Source organism: Plectrocnemia conspersa, unplaced genomic scaffold, assembly GCF_051122295.1.
Source record: "Plectrocnemia conspersa isolate PC_06_02 unplaced genomic scaffold, ASM5112229v1 ptg000004l, whole genome shotgun sequence".
Taxonomy (NCBI): Eukaryota; Metazoa; Arthropoda; class Insecta; order Trichoptera; family Polycentropodidae; genus Plectrocnemia; species Plectrocnemia conspersa.
Window position 1 is genome coordinate 20516697 of NW_028277168.1, and position 13419 is coordinate 20530115.

The 13419-nt window shown below is 37.3% G+C and overlaps 1 protein-coding gene across 10 annotated transcripts in view; it reads left to right on the plus strand.

Annotated features, from left to right (window-relative positions):
* LOC148236248 (uncharacterized) overlaps positions 1–13419 on the plus strand; it is an 82484-nt gene that overhangs the window by 66060 nt on the left and 3005 nt on the right. For 6 of the 10 annotated variants that reach the window (XM_088183839.1, XM_088183843.1, XM_088183844.1 and 3 more), the window contains 16 exons: positions 3426–3545; positions 4989–5280; positions 5354–5828; positions 6359–6626; positions 6705–7404; positions 7473–7790; positions 7860–8107; positions 8173–8364; positions 8434–8629; positions 8697–8810; positions 8892–9378; positions 9439–9554; positions 9633–9774; positions 10603–10734; positions 11846–12019; positions 12893–12975. In XM_088183839.1, the coding sequence (XP_088039965.1) occupies positions 3481–3545; positions 4989–5280; positions 5354–5828; positions 6359–6626; positions 6705–7404; positions 7473–7790; positions 7860–8107; positions 8173–8364; positions 8434–8629; positions 8697–8810; positions 8892–9378; positions 9439–9554; positions 9633–9774; positions 10603–10734; positions 11846–12019; positions 12893–12975 (4002 nt within the window). In that variant the 5' untranslated portion in view covers positions 3426–3480. Of the gene's footprint in view, positions 1–3212; positions 3353–3425; positions 3546–4988; positions 5281–5353; positions 5829–6358; positions 6627–6704; positions 7405–7472; positions 7791–7859; positions 8108–8172; positions 8365–8433; positions 8630–8696; positions 8811–8891; positions 9379–9438; positions 9555–9632; positions 9775–10602; positions 10735–11845; positions 12020–12892; positions 12976–13419 lie in introns of those variants that run through there. The other 4 variants (XM_088183838.1, XM_088183845.1, XM_088183846.1 and 1 more) reach the window with 4 other exon arrangements.

Genomic DNA, 13419 nt, shown 5'->3' on the forward strand with positions numbered 1-13419 from the left:
GATGATTAATCCAACTCCGATTAATCTTGATTTTAGATGACTTTTAAATATTGCATTCGACTTGTATGCGATTTCATCATATATGCGTGAATCACGAGGATATTCGAATATGTTCAAATTTCAGTCGTTGGTTAACCAGTTCAAATATAATTTGTTAACTTCCGATAAAAAAGGTTTTTCTAATCAAAGTTTAGTAATAATAATACTTCTGGACCCACTAATATGAATATTTACTTTTTCAATAAGCGCTTAACACATTTTTCTAGATAGAATACGAAACGTCCTCCCTATCGCATTATAATTCGACCTGAGTGTGAAATGCATGCGATTTCTATAAGTGCATGTCCAATATCGTAGCTAAACGCTACTTTATCCTGATATAATATCAATTTTCTTTTCATTGTTGTGTATGTCATAAAGTTAATTTTACGGAGAAAAACGCGCAGCGAACAGTCGGCGTGGCCCCTCAATTCGCGATAGCGATAAAAATATAGGACAAGAGCGTTCGGGTGGTGAAAACGCAGTGTAAATTTACATATCAAAACAAAGCGCGAAGAAAGCGTGCAAAATCGAAGCGCGAGAGCTTCAAAAATCGAATTCGTAGCGGACATATATTGAAATAAAGACATGTGAAAAACAAGACACGTCACAAAATAATATTTACAAGAAAGCAATAAAACCGCACATCTTTATCGTTGTAAATTTAGGTAGTTTATTTTTTAATATATAATACCTCAAAGACAGAAAAAGTCTGGACTTCTGTGGTTAGAACCGATCAACGTGTAACTAAAAACATCTAACATAAATAGCCAAAACAATTTATTTAACATATTTAATATCTAAATTCTCATATAAAACACGAATAAGGATTTTATAGTTATAATATATACACAAAAAGTTATATTTTAGTTATCATTTAACCCTTTGGATGCCGAAATCCGATATATCAGTATTTGCTATTGTAGCAAGAATTGTCGGATTCGACTTCATCATTGTTGAAACAATCGGATTCTAATGGGATAGAATCGGCTGCAGCAGAAACTGAAGTTGGATCATCTTTAAATAAATATTTAAATTATAATCCCAAAATGATAGACAACCTAATAGTTAAATAAACTAATATTTTGCTTAAAGATTTTCAGTCAGAAATTAGACATTTTAAGTTTTTCATTTCTCTCTTAAAATACATAGAAATAAAATTTTATTTGGCATCACAAATGTATGCAATAAAAATATCTGAAAATGTGTAGTTTTCTTTAAACTACAATCCACCTGACTATGGGTTGCAAGACTTTCGGATTTTTCACTTTTTATTTTGATTCCGCCCAAATTTATAATTAGTCTGGATTTTTTTAAATTTTCTTTGAGGGATAACCCGAGAATTTCTGGTTTAGAATCAGAAACAGCATTTCAGCGAGGGGGCAAAACAAAAATAGGCCAGTCAGTGGTCGTTTTTTTTTTAATATTTCAATCTCATTAAGATTCATAGTATTTCATTGAATGACATGCATTTTTCTGGTCAAATTCCAGGGGGGTAAATGCTCCCACCTGCCCCTCCCCAAATGACGTCTCTGACAGTTACTGATATTGTACAAAATAATCTTAAACCAATAACAATATTAAAAGTTGGTTTATATTATTTAGCAACTGTATGGGTAAAATATTTTTTATTTCAATATTGCATCACATATTGATTTTAAATGTAGTATTTCTTCAGATAACAACTCGCCAAGATCATCGTTGTATTTGTTTCGTAGTTTTTTTGCGTTTTCCCGAATTTCATCATCATTCAGGTCGCGAAATAACCACATGAAACTGAATGCATTATTTATTTCTTTTGCTGCATCAAATCTAGTTGTCAAATTACCGATAATACAATCTATAAAAACATTAAATTTATATAATTCAGCTGGTGGGGTTGTTGATTCTTTGTTAATTCCTGTTATTTGATCTAAAAATTCAGATCAAATACCTAAATTTACTGCTACTTATTTATATTCATTGGATATTTCCTCAACTAAGTGTGATATTTTATAAGGTTCAGAAAGCAATAAAATCAATAATAATTTGCGAACAAATTTTAACACAAACGGAGCCGCATCAAAAATATACACTCTGTTCCTGTGACGCTTATTGTAAAAGTACTTCCTAGAAAGTGGGTGCTTTTGAAGGCAATGTTCCACTCCTTTTATTTATTTTATTAGTTTTCAACTGATTTATGTCTATTCATGGCTAGGTGCGAGCGAGTGTTGGTCAGAACATTGAACACCCCATGAATACATGCAACATCTGTATATGACGTCTGAGTCTAGTACCTTCCATTTCGTTCCTTCACGTACTAGCAACAAACAAACTAGTTTATTTGAAAATAGCATTTGACAATTAGCACATACTAAAAACACATCATGAACTGTAACATATACAAAAATGGTTTTCTTTTCAGTATTTAGTAGTTCGAACACGTTCGTATGAGTACTACGAGCGTCGTTTATATGCAAAAAAGTTGATTTGATATAAGATAAATCGAACTCATCATTCCGCATATCTCGATACGCATTCTCTTTCGTTTGAAAGTGAATTACGGTCGATAGAAACAATCGTATGCATAACCCAAATTCACTATCAAGTGAGAGTGAAAATAAACGTTGATAACAAAGTAATAATTTTGTATGGAAAATGTGTAGATTTCCTAGTACCGTATATAATATAACGCCTGTAACACCTGTAACGCGTGACGTCACACTAACTATGCTAATTTAATTTAGCACATAAAATGAATCATAAAATATTGTTTCCATTGTTGATATTGAATTAGGTGAGTCTTTCCTGGACGTGTTTGGCCAAAATTGTTGTCTTTTTCTCCGTTTACGATTTGAACGAAAGTGGAAAGCGGCGAAGGTCCCCTCGCCGAGAAGGCTATCGGAGGGCGTCGTTTCGCGTTTCGCGATTCGCGATTCGATTTCACTTTTCGCCGGCGCTGCTGCGGTGATGTCAGCTGACGGCGTCGGCGGCGGCGGCGGCGGGGGCCCGACGTCATCGCCGTGACCCACTGACCCAGATCGGCGGGGCCGCGCGCCGGAAACCGGTCACCGATTTCACTTTAGTCCGGCCCTCCTCGCGACCGGCGTCGCCGGCGTCGAACGCGCTTACGTAAGCGAGAGCGCGCGCATCGCGACGTTCTTCCGCGCGAACTTGACCCGTTTTGCGCGCCCGCCGAGATGCGGCTCTCCTCTCGCCGCCTCCGGATCGATCCGGATCGAAATCGGGAGCCCTTCCGCAAGGTCGGACCGCAACTGCGCAATAGCGATTTTCGCAGATAGACTCCGAGATGCGCCGCGCGTCCCTCGCAAATGTGCGTTCTATAAATACAACACTCGTCCGCGACATGCCGACCGGCGCCTCTGATCTTTCGCTATCCTTCGCAGGTTGGCCCCATGCGATCTACAGCCGGGAGACTCATGGGGGGGCGCTTCGGGCAAAATGAGTGTCGTCGCGTCGGTGAAGAAGATTAGGAAGAAATCGGACAACAAGCCCCAATCGCAGATGTAAGTAGAAAAAAAGACGCGTTGCGAAACTGCACGCGCGCAACTCTGTCGCGCGTCAGCGGTTCGCAACCGTTGTTATTCTCGCGACCTATGTCAAATCCGCCATCCACCATCCTCCATACTCCATACTCCAACCTACATCCGCTTGGGGTAGTCCCTCGATGCAATGTAATCTTGATTTTACTAGTGCAAGTTCTAACGTGAATTGTTTCTATTAATATTGTATTGTTCCTATTAACATTGTAACATAAGTAATAAGCTCAATCATATCATGAAGAGGTCCGTAAAAGTGACATACGAGTGGCAAAGAAATTTAAAAGGTTACTTTCCTGTTATCTTGAGTCAAATTTATTATAAAAAATATTTATTTATTTAATACATTTTATCTATTTGTTCTAACCAACGCTCACTCCCTTCCGCTCGTTCGAACCTAACCGGTTTAAATTTTAAAACGTATCTATATACCAAAACGTCGGTTAAGTGAGCGTTAGTCAGAACAGTGATGTATATAAATAAATATTATAATACGTTCTATCAAAATTTGAGCTCGAAACATGCATTAGTTTACATATGACGGCAGTTTGAATACTTTTATTAAAACATTGTGCAGTTATACATTTTTGCTTCTGGATACAAAAAACGCACTCAATATAAAAAAAATCAGTTGCAACTGTACGAAAAGCATTTTTTGTATCAATATGTGACCATTGATTTCCTACTACCAACCAGAGTTACCGACTAAATATACGGCCCATTGGCAGGCAGTCATTGCTATTTGAAGAAAAAAAGCGAACCAGAACCTTTCATAAAAAATCCTCTAATCGCCAAAAGCCATTTTCTTGGCCTTCGATTGGTTTTCATGGCCCTAATTTGCTAGAATTCTGAATTGAGAATAGAGGGTGTCATTAAAAATGGGGGTATATAGTGGCCAGATTTTCAAAAATATGTTTCCGAAAATAGAAATAGTGTTAATTTATATTTCCATTGATCAAATATAAAAAATCCAGTAAACATACTGTAAATATATTAAATTAGAATACTAATCAGAACCTGTCAATTTGATGGGTGCCTTAAATCTGTTGTTAAGAAATGTGTTCTTTCTATTTAGTTCTAAGAACTGTCTGATATCTCCTTGTATATGTTAGCAAATGCATATATCATAGGCAACATCGAGTCACTAAATTCATTCTAAATATTCCGTGTTAAAAACTATCCACTGCAAAATCTGGAAGAAATCGACTAACTGGTTTCGTCGCGATCCACTCGGTGAATGTTCTTACTGTTAATTTTACAACTTTCATCATTGAAGTCGTAACCTATTTGTATTGTACTGCAACACTCGTTTTTTTTAAAAAAATCTATTTTTGTTCGTTGGTAAACTTCGTCCTATCGTCAACGATGCCACCGCACGTATTGTTCGTTAACGTATTGTTATTTTTAAAGAAACAAGTGCAACAATGAAAAACGGCGTAGGGAGCTCGAGAACGACACCATCAACCAGCTCGAGGAGTTGCTGATATCGTGTCTCACCGACGTGCGGCAGCCCGACAAGAACGGAATCGTTCAAGAGGCCGCCGCTCAGATCCGAAAAGCGTTCGATCGACGGCGACTAGACGAGCCGGACGGCCGCGTCGTCGCTCTCGCCAACGGTTGTCCTCCGGCCGCTCCTCTGCAGCATGGGGACGTGTCGTCCACTCATCCCTTGCATCGTTCGGAGATTACGTTTCTGATCGAGGTGAGCGTTCCTTCGATTTTTCGGCCCCCGACGATAATTCCTAAACTGACAATCGTATCTTTCCGATCCTCAGGCCGTGCGCAGCTACACGGACTTCTTCGGCTGGGCCCTGCTCGGCATAAACAGCGCCGGTGAAATAGAGTGCGTCACGGACAACATAAAAGACTTGATCGAGTGGGACAGAAGTGATTTGCATAAACAGAGTATATTTAGATATTTGCACAATGGTGATCATCAAAAGTTTGTGCCGATTCTACAAAATTTGTCCTCGGGGTGGTCGCGATCCGAGAACCCGCCCGGGCGGCACCTCCGGGGTATTCATTCTCGCCTGCTAGTGAAATCCGGCGAGAACAGCGACAGCGGCGACCGCTACGAAGAGGTCGTCATCAGCACCACGCTCATGCGCGAAGGTGAACACGGAGCCTACGCCTTGTGCGTCGTTCGCCGCGAAGAAGACCTGGCTCCGACGACGCATCAAATCGAGGGGGTCGCTCCCCGATCTTCTCTTCAAATTACTTTCAGATTAGATTTGCAAGGGAAAATTTTATGTGAGTTTATTTATTATTATTTTTATCTAAACGTGTAAAGATGTAGCTCATGTTATTTCTATAAAATATTGTCACTATAGATATATTTACCTAAATGTTACATTACAACGAGTGTCGTGAATATTGTGTTATTTCGCTTTTCCCAGTGTTGTAATAATTCACTATTTCACATATGAAAGTTATCGTTTGAGTTAATTGTCCATATATCCAGTTAAATTTCTTCATTATAAACTGTGTAGACACTCAAGTCAGTCTTTGTCCCTCGCTTAAGAGAAGAATAATTCTCTTTATTACAATTTACATATAAAATAATCAATGGGGTGATTTGTAATTACTTGTTATTTATGTGTGTTTTTAAAAAGTATAAATTATTATAAATTTATAATTTTTATATGGCAATGAAAACATTTTGAAAAAATTTTCTTTGCATATTTTACATGTAACGTATAACTAAATTATATTATGTAAGCTTAATATTTTCATGCAGGATTTTATATAATGTAATAATTTTTATTTTATTTTATATTCAGCTTGCGAAGGTAGAAATTCGATTTGCAAAAGTCGACTCTTAGAAGGAAAGCGATTGCAAGAATTGGTACATCCGGCTGATATAACAAAAGTCGCCGAGCATTTGCGTGCTGCAACACTGGCGACCGGAGCTCTGACCGGACCTCTGACGCATCTACGAATATCACCTTCGCATAAATATTACCAAACTCATCCTCAGTCGCGGATATTTTTTGCTAATCCCGGCACTGATGAACAAGATTTTATCATGTCTACGTTTACGATGTTAAGGTCAGTAAATTTAATTACTTTATTTGTGTGTGTTTGTTTATTTTTATTTAATTCGAATCGTTCTAATTTAATTTTCAGCGAAAACGAAATGAACATGCTAGAATCCGGTAACACTAATACCGTTCCTCCTGTGGGAGGGCCGTTAATGACATCGACCATTGTTAACGGCAACGGTCCACGAAATGGTCAATTTCTTCCTTCGCCTGCTTCCGAACCATCTTTTACGTTCAATTCTTCAGAATTTGATTTAGATAGCTTTCATCAAATGACGTGGGGAGACTGCAGTAGAAATTCGCCAGCTCCCTTTAACGCGTTCACGTTTAGTCCGTTACCGATGGAAGATTCGCGACCTCAGGAAGAACGTACGACGAGTTCCATGGCCGGTTCGGGACCTCCGACTCCGAGAACGCCGCACACCCCCGCGCCGAACACGCCGGCTACCCCGTTACCTCCTCCCCCGGCGCCTACGCCGCCAGCCGTCGAATCAGATTCGGTTAGATTAAGATCTCTTTTAAGTAAAAAAGAATCACCCGCCCCGACGCCTCTGTCTGTGTCCGAACATTCTGTAACCGCACCCGCAACTCCCGTCACGCCGATTCCGTCGTCGGCTCTCACGCCGACGCCTGCGCCTCCCACCTCATCTGGAAATCTCATCTTAAAAGAATTACTAAATCGAGAAGACGAAGAAGATGCACAACGAACCGTTCAGCCTACTGTCGAAGGACCTCTACCGTCTTCGCAACAGCAGAGGCCGCAGGAAAATCACATGCTTCTGAAGGTTTTGCTTTAATTTATCTTTTACGGTACTCTTTGTATGTATGTATTATTAAATTATTATTTTTTTAGCTTCTCAATGATAAATCTGATGAGGAAGATCCGGAACAACGAAACATGAGGTCGCGAAGTGAATTGCTCAGTATGCTTCTCAAAGAAGGCGGAAATAACAATAATAATAATAGTAGTAGTAATAATAATAATTCGTCTGCTCCCGTGTCACTATCGAATACTTCCACTGTGAGCGTTCCGACTTCCGGAACCGGAGAGGAATTACTGCAGTTGTTTGGTTTTGCAGAGCAGAAATCTGCATTGAAGCGGAAACTCATGCAAGAGGAACAAAGCTTGAAAAGACCTCATCATCCGAACGATGTGCAGAATCCTATATATGTAAATAATTTTTTTTCTAAATCGTTATACGCCTAGTATGAAAGATACTTTAATATTTTTAATTTACAGGTGTCGACTGGTGATACTAATGGTTCACCGAACGCTGTAGTTGGTCAAGGAGGTCCTAGCAAACTATGGGAAAAGAATAGAATGTTAGCTTCGTTGCTGGCGAAACGACCTTCAGCGCCAACTACTACGCCGATCCGTCTTCCTTTGCATAATCTGAGCCGGCCGTTTGTGCAGCGCGCTCAGACTGCAGCTTCCCAACGGCATCCGCACGGGTATCATCCTCATCATCCGTTGAATAACGTTGTTAAGTGAGTATACCTTTACTATATAGCGATAAATGAATTTTTTACTAATTTATATAATAAAATTTCAGTAATAAGCTGGGATACGATTTAAACAACGCCAATAATAACAGTAACGGTACTGGTCCGGGTGGAAATATGGGACTTAGTCCTTTACAACAAATGCTGCAAGGAGAACAGCAACAGCAACAGCAGCAAATGATGCAGCAAGGAGTAAACCGCCCGGCTCCTCAGTCTGCATCGGCGCCTACTTCAGAGTTTCGGTGCGTGGTTTAGAAATATTCATGAATTGATATAGTTGGAGGTTATTTAAATATTTTTTAATTTTACAGCACCGGTGGTAACGCACCTTATATGGGAGATGGCAATTCAGATCCTTTGTTGTCGGTGATTCTAGATGAAGTAATGGATATTGTACCTGAAACTAATAATCAAGATTATGTTAAATTAATAAACCTTATCGGTGGCACAATGGAGAGCCAACCGGGGCAGCAATCTCCTAGTAATCATCATCATAATTCATATCAAGTAAGTTTGTATTAAAAAAATTAAAAATAAAACATTTCGCTAAATTTTAATTTGATTGTATTTTTAGGTGATGAATGAAAAGATGGCCATAAATGCGATACAAAAAAGCTTAATGCAATGTGAAACAGCTGTTAAGAGTCCATCTTCTCCAGGAGTTCCTCCCGCATACCCAAACACTACGGTATTATTATTTCTTAGTAAAATATATAAATTGATTTTTCTTCAATTATTGATTTACATTTATATTTCACTATATTTACAGCAACCACCGAATAGTCAGTGGGTGGGAAGATATAATGCACAGGGTCAACAAGCTGGAGTTGCGCCACAACAGCAACAACAGCAGCAACAACAGCAGCAACAACAACAGCAGCAGCAACAACAACAGCAGCAGCAGCAGCAGCAGCAGCAACAACAACAACAGCAGCAACAACAGCAGCAGCAGCAACAACAGCAGCAGCAGCAGCAACAACAGCAGCAGCAGCAGCAACAAGCGCATCAAGCGCAGAGGCAAAAGGCGCATTTAGCTCAGCAACAAGCACAGCAAAAAGCGCGTTTGCTGCAAGCACAACAGCAGCAAATGGTCGTCGGGTCAGCGGGTGGTGGTAGTGGCACGCCAGCACCTCTTCATGCGACTATGGATGCGCTTTTGAACGCGCCCACGCCTCCAAACGTATCGTTACAAAGGTCGGCCGATGCACCGCCTTATCCACCTCCTCCCCACTACCACCACCATCACCTTCACAGTGGTAAGTGATTGAAACAACTGTAATATATTGAAACAGTTCTAATTGACTCGCTCTCATCAGGAAATACCAACGATGGTTTCCCCGGAACGCCCGGCAACGGAAGCGGCCAAGATTCACCATCGTATAAACTCACTCTACAACAACAACAAAATCCCATGCTGAATGCACAATTAACGGTTAGTATCGAGCAAATAGATTGATTAGCGTTTAGTTAATTCTGTTTTATTGATTTCGTTGCTTGTGTATGTTTATAGCAAAGCGGTTATAGTGGACAGCGTGGGTCACCTTTAGCTCCTCATACGCCACTAACGTCGCATGCCCCACTATCACCTTATTTACAACAACCGCCTCCGCGATTACAGAGGCATATGTCACTTCCGACACCCCCCCTCCAAGGTAATTATTTAAAACTATTTTAGTTTTAATTATGTATATTATATTTTAATTTGATGAAAGTTAAATTTTTAAAAGCAGAGTAATATATGAAAATTTTAATTTCGTATTATTTTAAGTCGGAAAGTTTCGATTAGAATCTCTTCTAGTATAATTAAATTTACTATATGAAATTAAATTTTATATTCTTAAGAAGTATTAAGTAGTAAAGTCTTGTGACCTAGGAGTAGTTTTTATATCAGTCGATTATTAAGCATGATTAATTTTAATCGAGGTCTAATAGAGTCCTTTCGAAAGAATTTGGTCTTACTGAATAAGCATGTGTGTTCTTACTTTTGTTTTACTGTTGATTATCTCATTCTTAATGCATTTATAGTCTAAAATTTAACTGATACAATTTATTTAACTTTAAATTGATGAATATGCACTTATGGTAGATGCATGTGCATAGTTTACGAAATAGCTTCAGATTTGGATGATTCACTATTATACATTCATTTAACAATATAGGAATGAATGTGTGAATTTTATTTTTGTTTTTAGAGTATTTTTATGTATGGGCGCTATCTTTTTATAACATTCCGCGATAAAAATTCACAATTACAATTATTGAATGAACGCCCACTTTAAAAATACTCTATTATATATAATACGTGAATATGTTTATGACTGAGAGAATGTGAGAAGAGTAGATTAAATAATATTCAATGAAATAGTGAGATTAGTTTCATGTATATATTTACCTGCGTTGAAAGAGTTGTATGAATGTTTAGTCAGAGTAAGGGAATGATGGTTCTAGTAATAATATGACAATAAAATACATGTGGCAAGTGGGCAGTGGAGTGGGGGGCTTCTATGGGGGAGGAGTGGCCGACACTGGATACTGCGTGGAGCCCCCGCTGTACCCTCGCGCGCACCATCCTCACCAACCCCACCAGCCCCACCACCACAATAACCACATGAGTAAGTACTATTTCTAGTGTGTGCACCTCAAGCTTGCTCAATGTATCCGGTCTGCCTACATTCACCAGTAATTAACCATTGTATGTGTTTCATATTCATGAAAAATTCACACTCCATCATATCAAAGCAAAAGGTGTATCGTTGCACTCTCCAATTGGTTGTGAATAATGGCGGGTTCTGTTTATAATTTTAAATACATATATATAAATCTTTTCTCATTCTCCTTCCTTACGTGCGTGTTTATATTTGCAATATACGTATATCTATATACACGCTTGTGGGTAAGTTAAATTAAATGATAAATTGTTTGTGTGTGTATGTGTGTTTAACCTTTTTTAAATAATCATCTGTGTTTATATATATACATATAAAACATGTAGATTTAGTGGAAACATCTTTTCATTACGTGTGTACTAACATTGTCATCGTTATTTATAAATTATACGCCGTTCTTCGTTAATTGCCATATATTAATCATATGATTTGTGAGATTTAGTTAGAAACAACAAATAGAAGAACGACATATAGTTACATATTATCATTAGTGTTTTTTTTTCATTTTTTATGGTGTAACCAGTGTTTTACACAACAATACTATTTTAGTGTTTGTTGTAAAAATACTGGTATTTACGTTTTGTCTAATATATAAAATTTCTTGATATTATGAAGTGCTCTTCTTTTTAAGATCATAAATAATTATATCACTCATAATATTTAGGTTTTTATATTGCTTATAAATATAATAAAGGACATTTGAGTACTATAGAATTTGATTATAATTACATCATAGCACCTTATGCATTACATAATGTCCTTTTAATTATATATATACAATTGATATGATAATCTTATTTAAATAATGATTTATTCATATTAATTTATTATGGAAAATATATGTGCTAAATCTTGACAATAGTTAATGTTGCATTTGTAGATTTTTAATTAATATATATATGCTTCAAGTTTTTAATTGGGGTGAATTAAATGGAAATAAGTCAAAAAAACCCATTGAATTTATTGATAATGAGTTGTTTTTGAGTTGTTTCCTTTAAAAAATTGGGTATTATGTTTGTGTATCGATGTTTATTCTAATGTCTATTTTTCCCATCAGGTGGTATGACATCCGAGTATGTCCGACAAGAACTTAGAGCAGTAGTCGGAGCGCGGACTGGAGCTAGCGGGGTAGGTGGAGGGGGTGGCGGTGGTGCGCGCCCTCCGGACCTCTTGCCTCCGCCACCGCCTGATTTAGAATCCCTAGGACTCTCATTCGAAATGCCTCCTGCAGGTACGTTCCAGCGCCAAAGCATAAAAGAGCATGTACAATTATTATTAAAAACATCATTATCTTAATCCTCACGACCTCTAAATTGCACCACGGTTACATACCTATAATTATTTTTGTAAAATATATTTACAAAACCATCGAGGTCCTCTTTATTAATAGCATGAAGGAAAACATTTCACTATATATTGATTAACATTTTGAGGCATCGTCGAGTTCACATGTTTCATTTTGAGAATGTAACATTGAATTAACACAAAATTATTTTACATCTTACAAAATGACTCACAAGATAAATGAATACGGTAGTGCATTATTGAGATGAAATAGAAAATTTTGTATTATTTCTTCACAAATCATTGTGGGATTTGAAATGTTGATTTAACTATGTTGCACAATACTTTCATATAATTTATAAAATCTTAAATATCGTACATAAGGTGGTTTTAATTATAAGTAAAATAAAATTTCATCAAAAAATAAGTAAAGAGCGATTTTACGAATATGTTTATAGTTCTTAAAGTATTATATTGTAAAGATGTAGCTTTGTTTTAATTTTTTAGATTTTTTTTTAATTCGTGAGTCGTTATTCTGAAACTCAAGCCTATGGTTTTTAGTGTAATTTTGGAATAATTCTACTAGAAATTTTTAGAGTTTGGAATTAGACTACTCGTATACAAGTGTCGTAGAAACAAAGATACAACTTTACTCTAGTTTTCTACATTAGTTGTACTATTTGATAGATTTTTGTATTGTATTTATGTATGCAATACAGACAAATCATCATGTACAACTAATGTAGAAATAGGCATGTAAACGGCTATATGCCAGGTGAAGGCACCGCTGCTCATGGGGGGTGTGTGTATGTGTGCATAGGTGGCGTTGTGGGTGGGGGCGGGGGCGCCCAGACTACATCCAATAATGCTCAAAAACTCTGGGACACTCACCAGAACACTATGGTAAGACGACTATTGCTTTATCTATAATTCTTGTATTTTTTTCTAATTTTCAAAATTGGTAAAAATAGTAAATGAATGATTTTTGCTGTCACAAAACATTTTCACTTTTATTTTCTAAAAGAATAACTAGATGTTACAAATTATTTTTGTTAATTCAATGTTTTTAATTATTCTGCTTGTTTGCGTTGTATTTCTTATTTTTCGATTCAATTTTCGAACCTTTTCTGCATTATATCATATCGAGGTTAGTGCGCATAATTGAATCCGTATATCTATACATAAAGATTTACGTGTCGTATGATCTCTATTTCAATAATCAAAAACGTAAAGTTATAGTAAAGCATCTACTTTTACGGTTATGCACTTACCTATAAATATGTCACATAATCATACATTTCTTTTGCACGTTTTATATTCTTCATATTTTAATCTGATTCATACTGA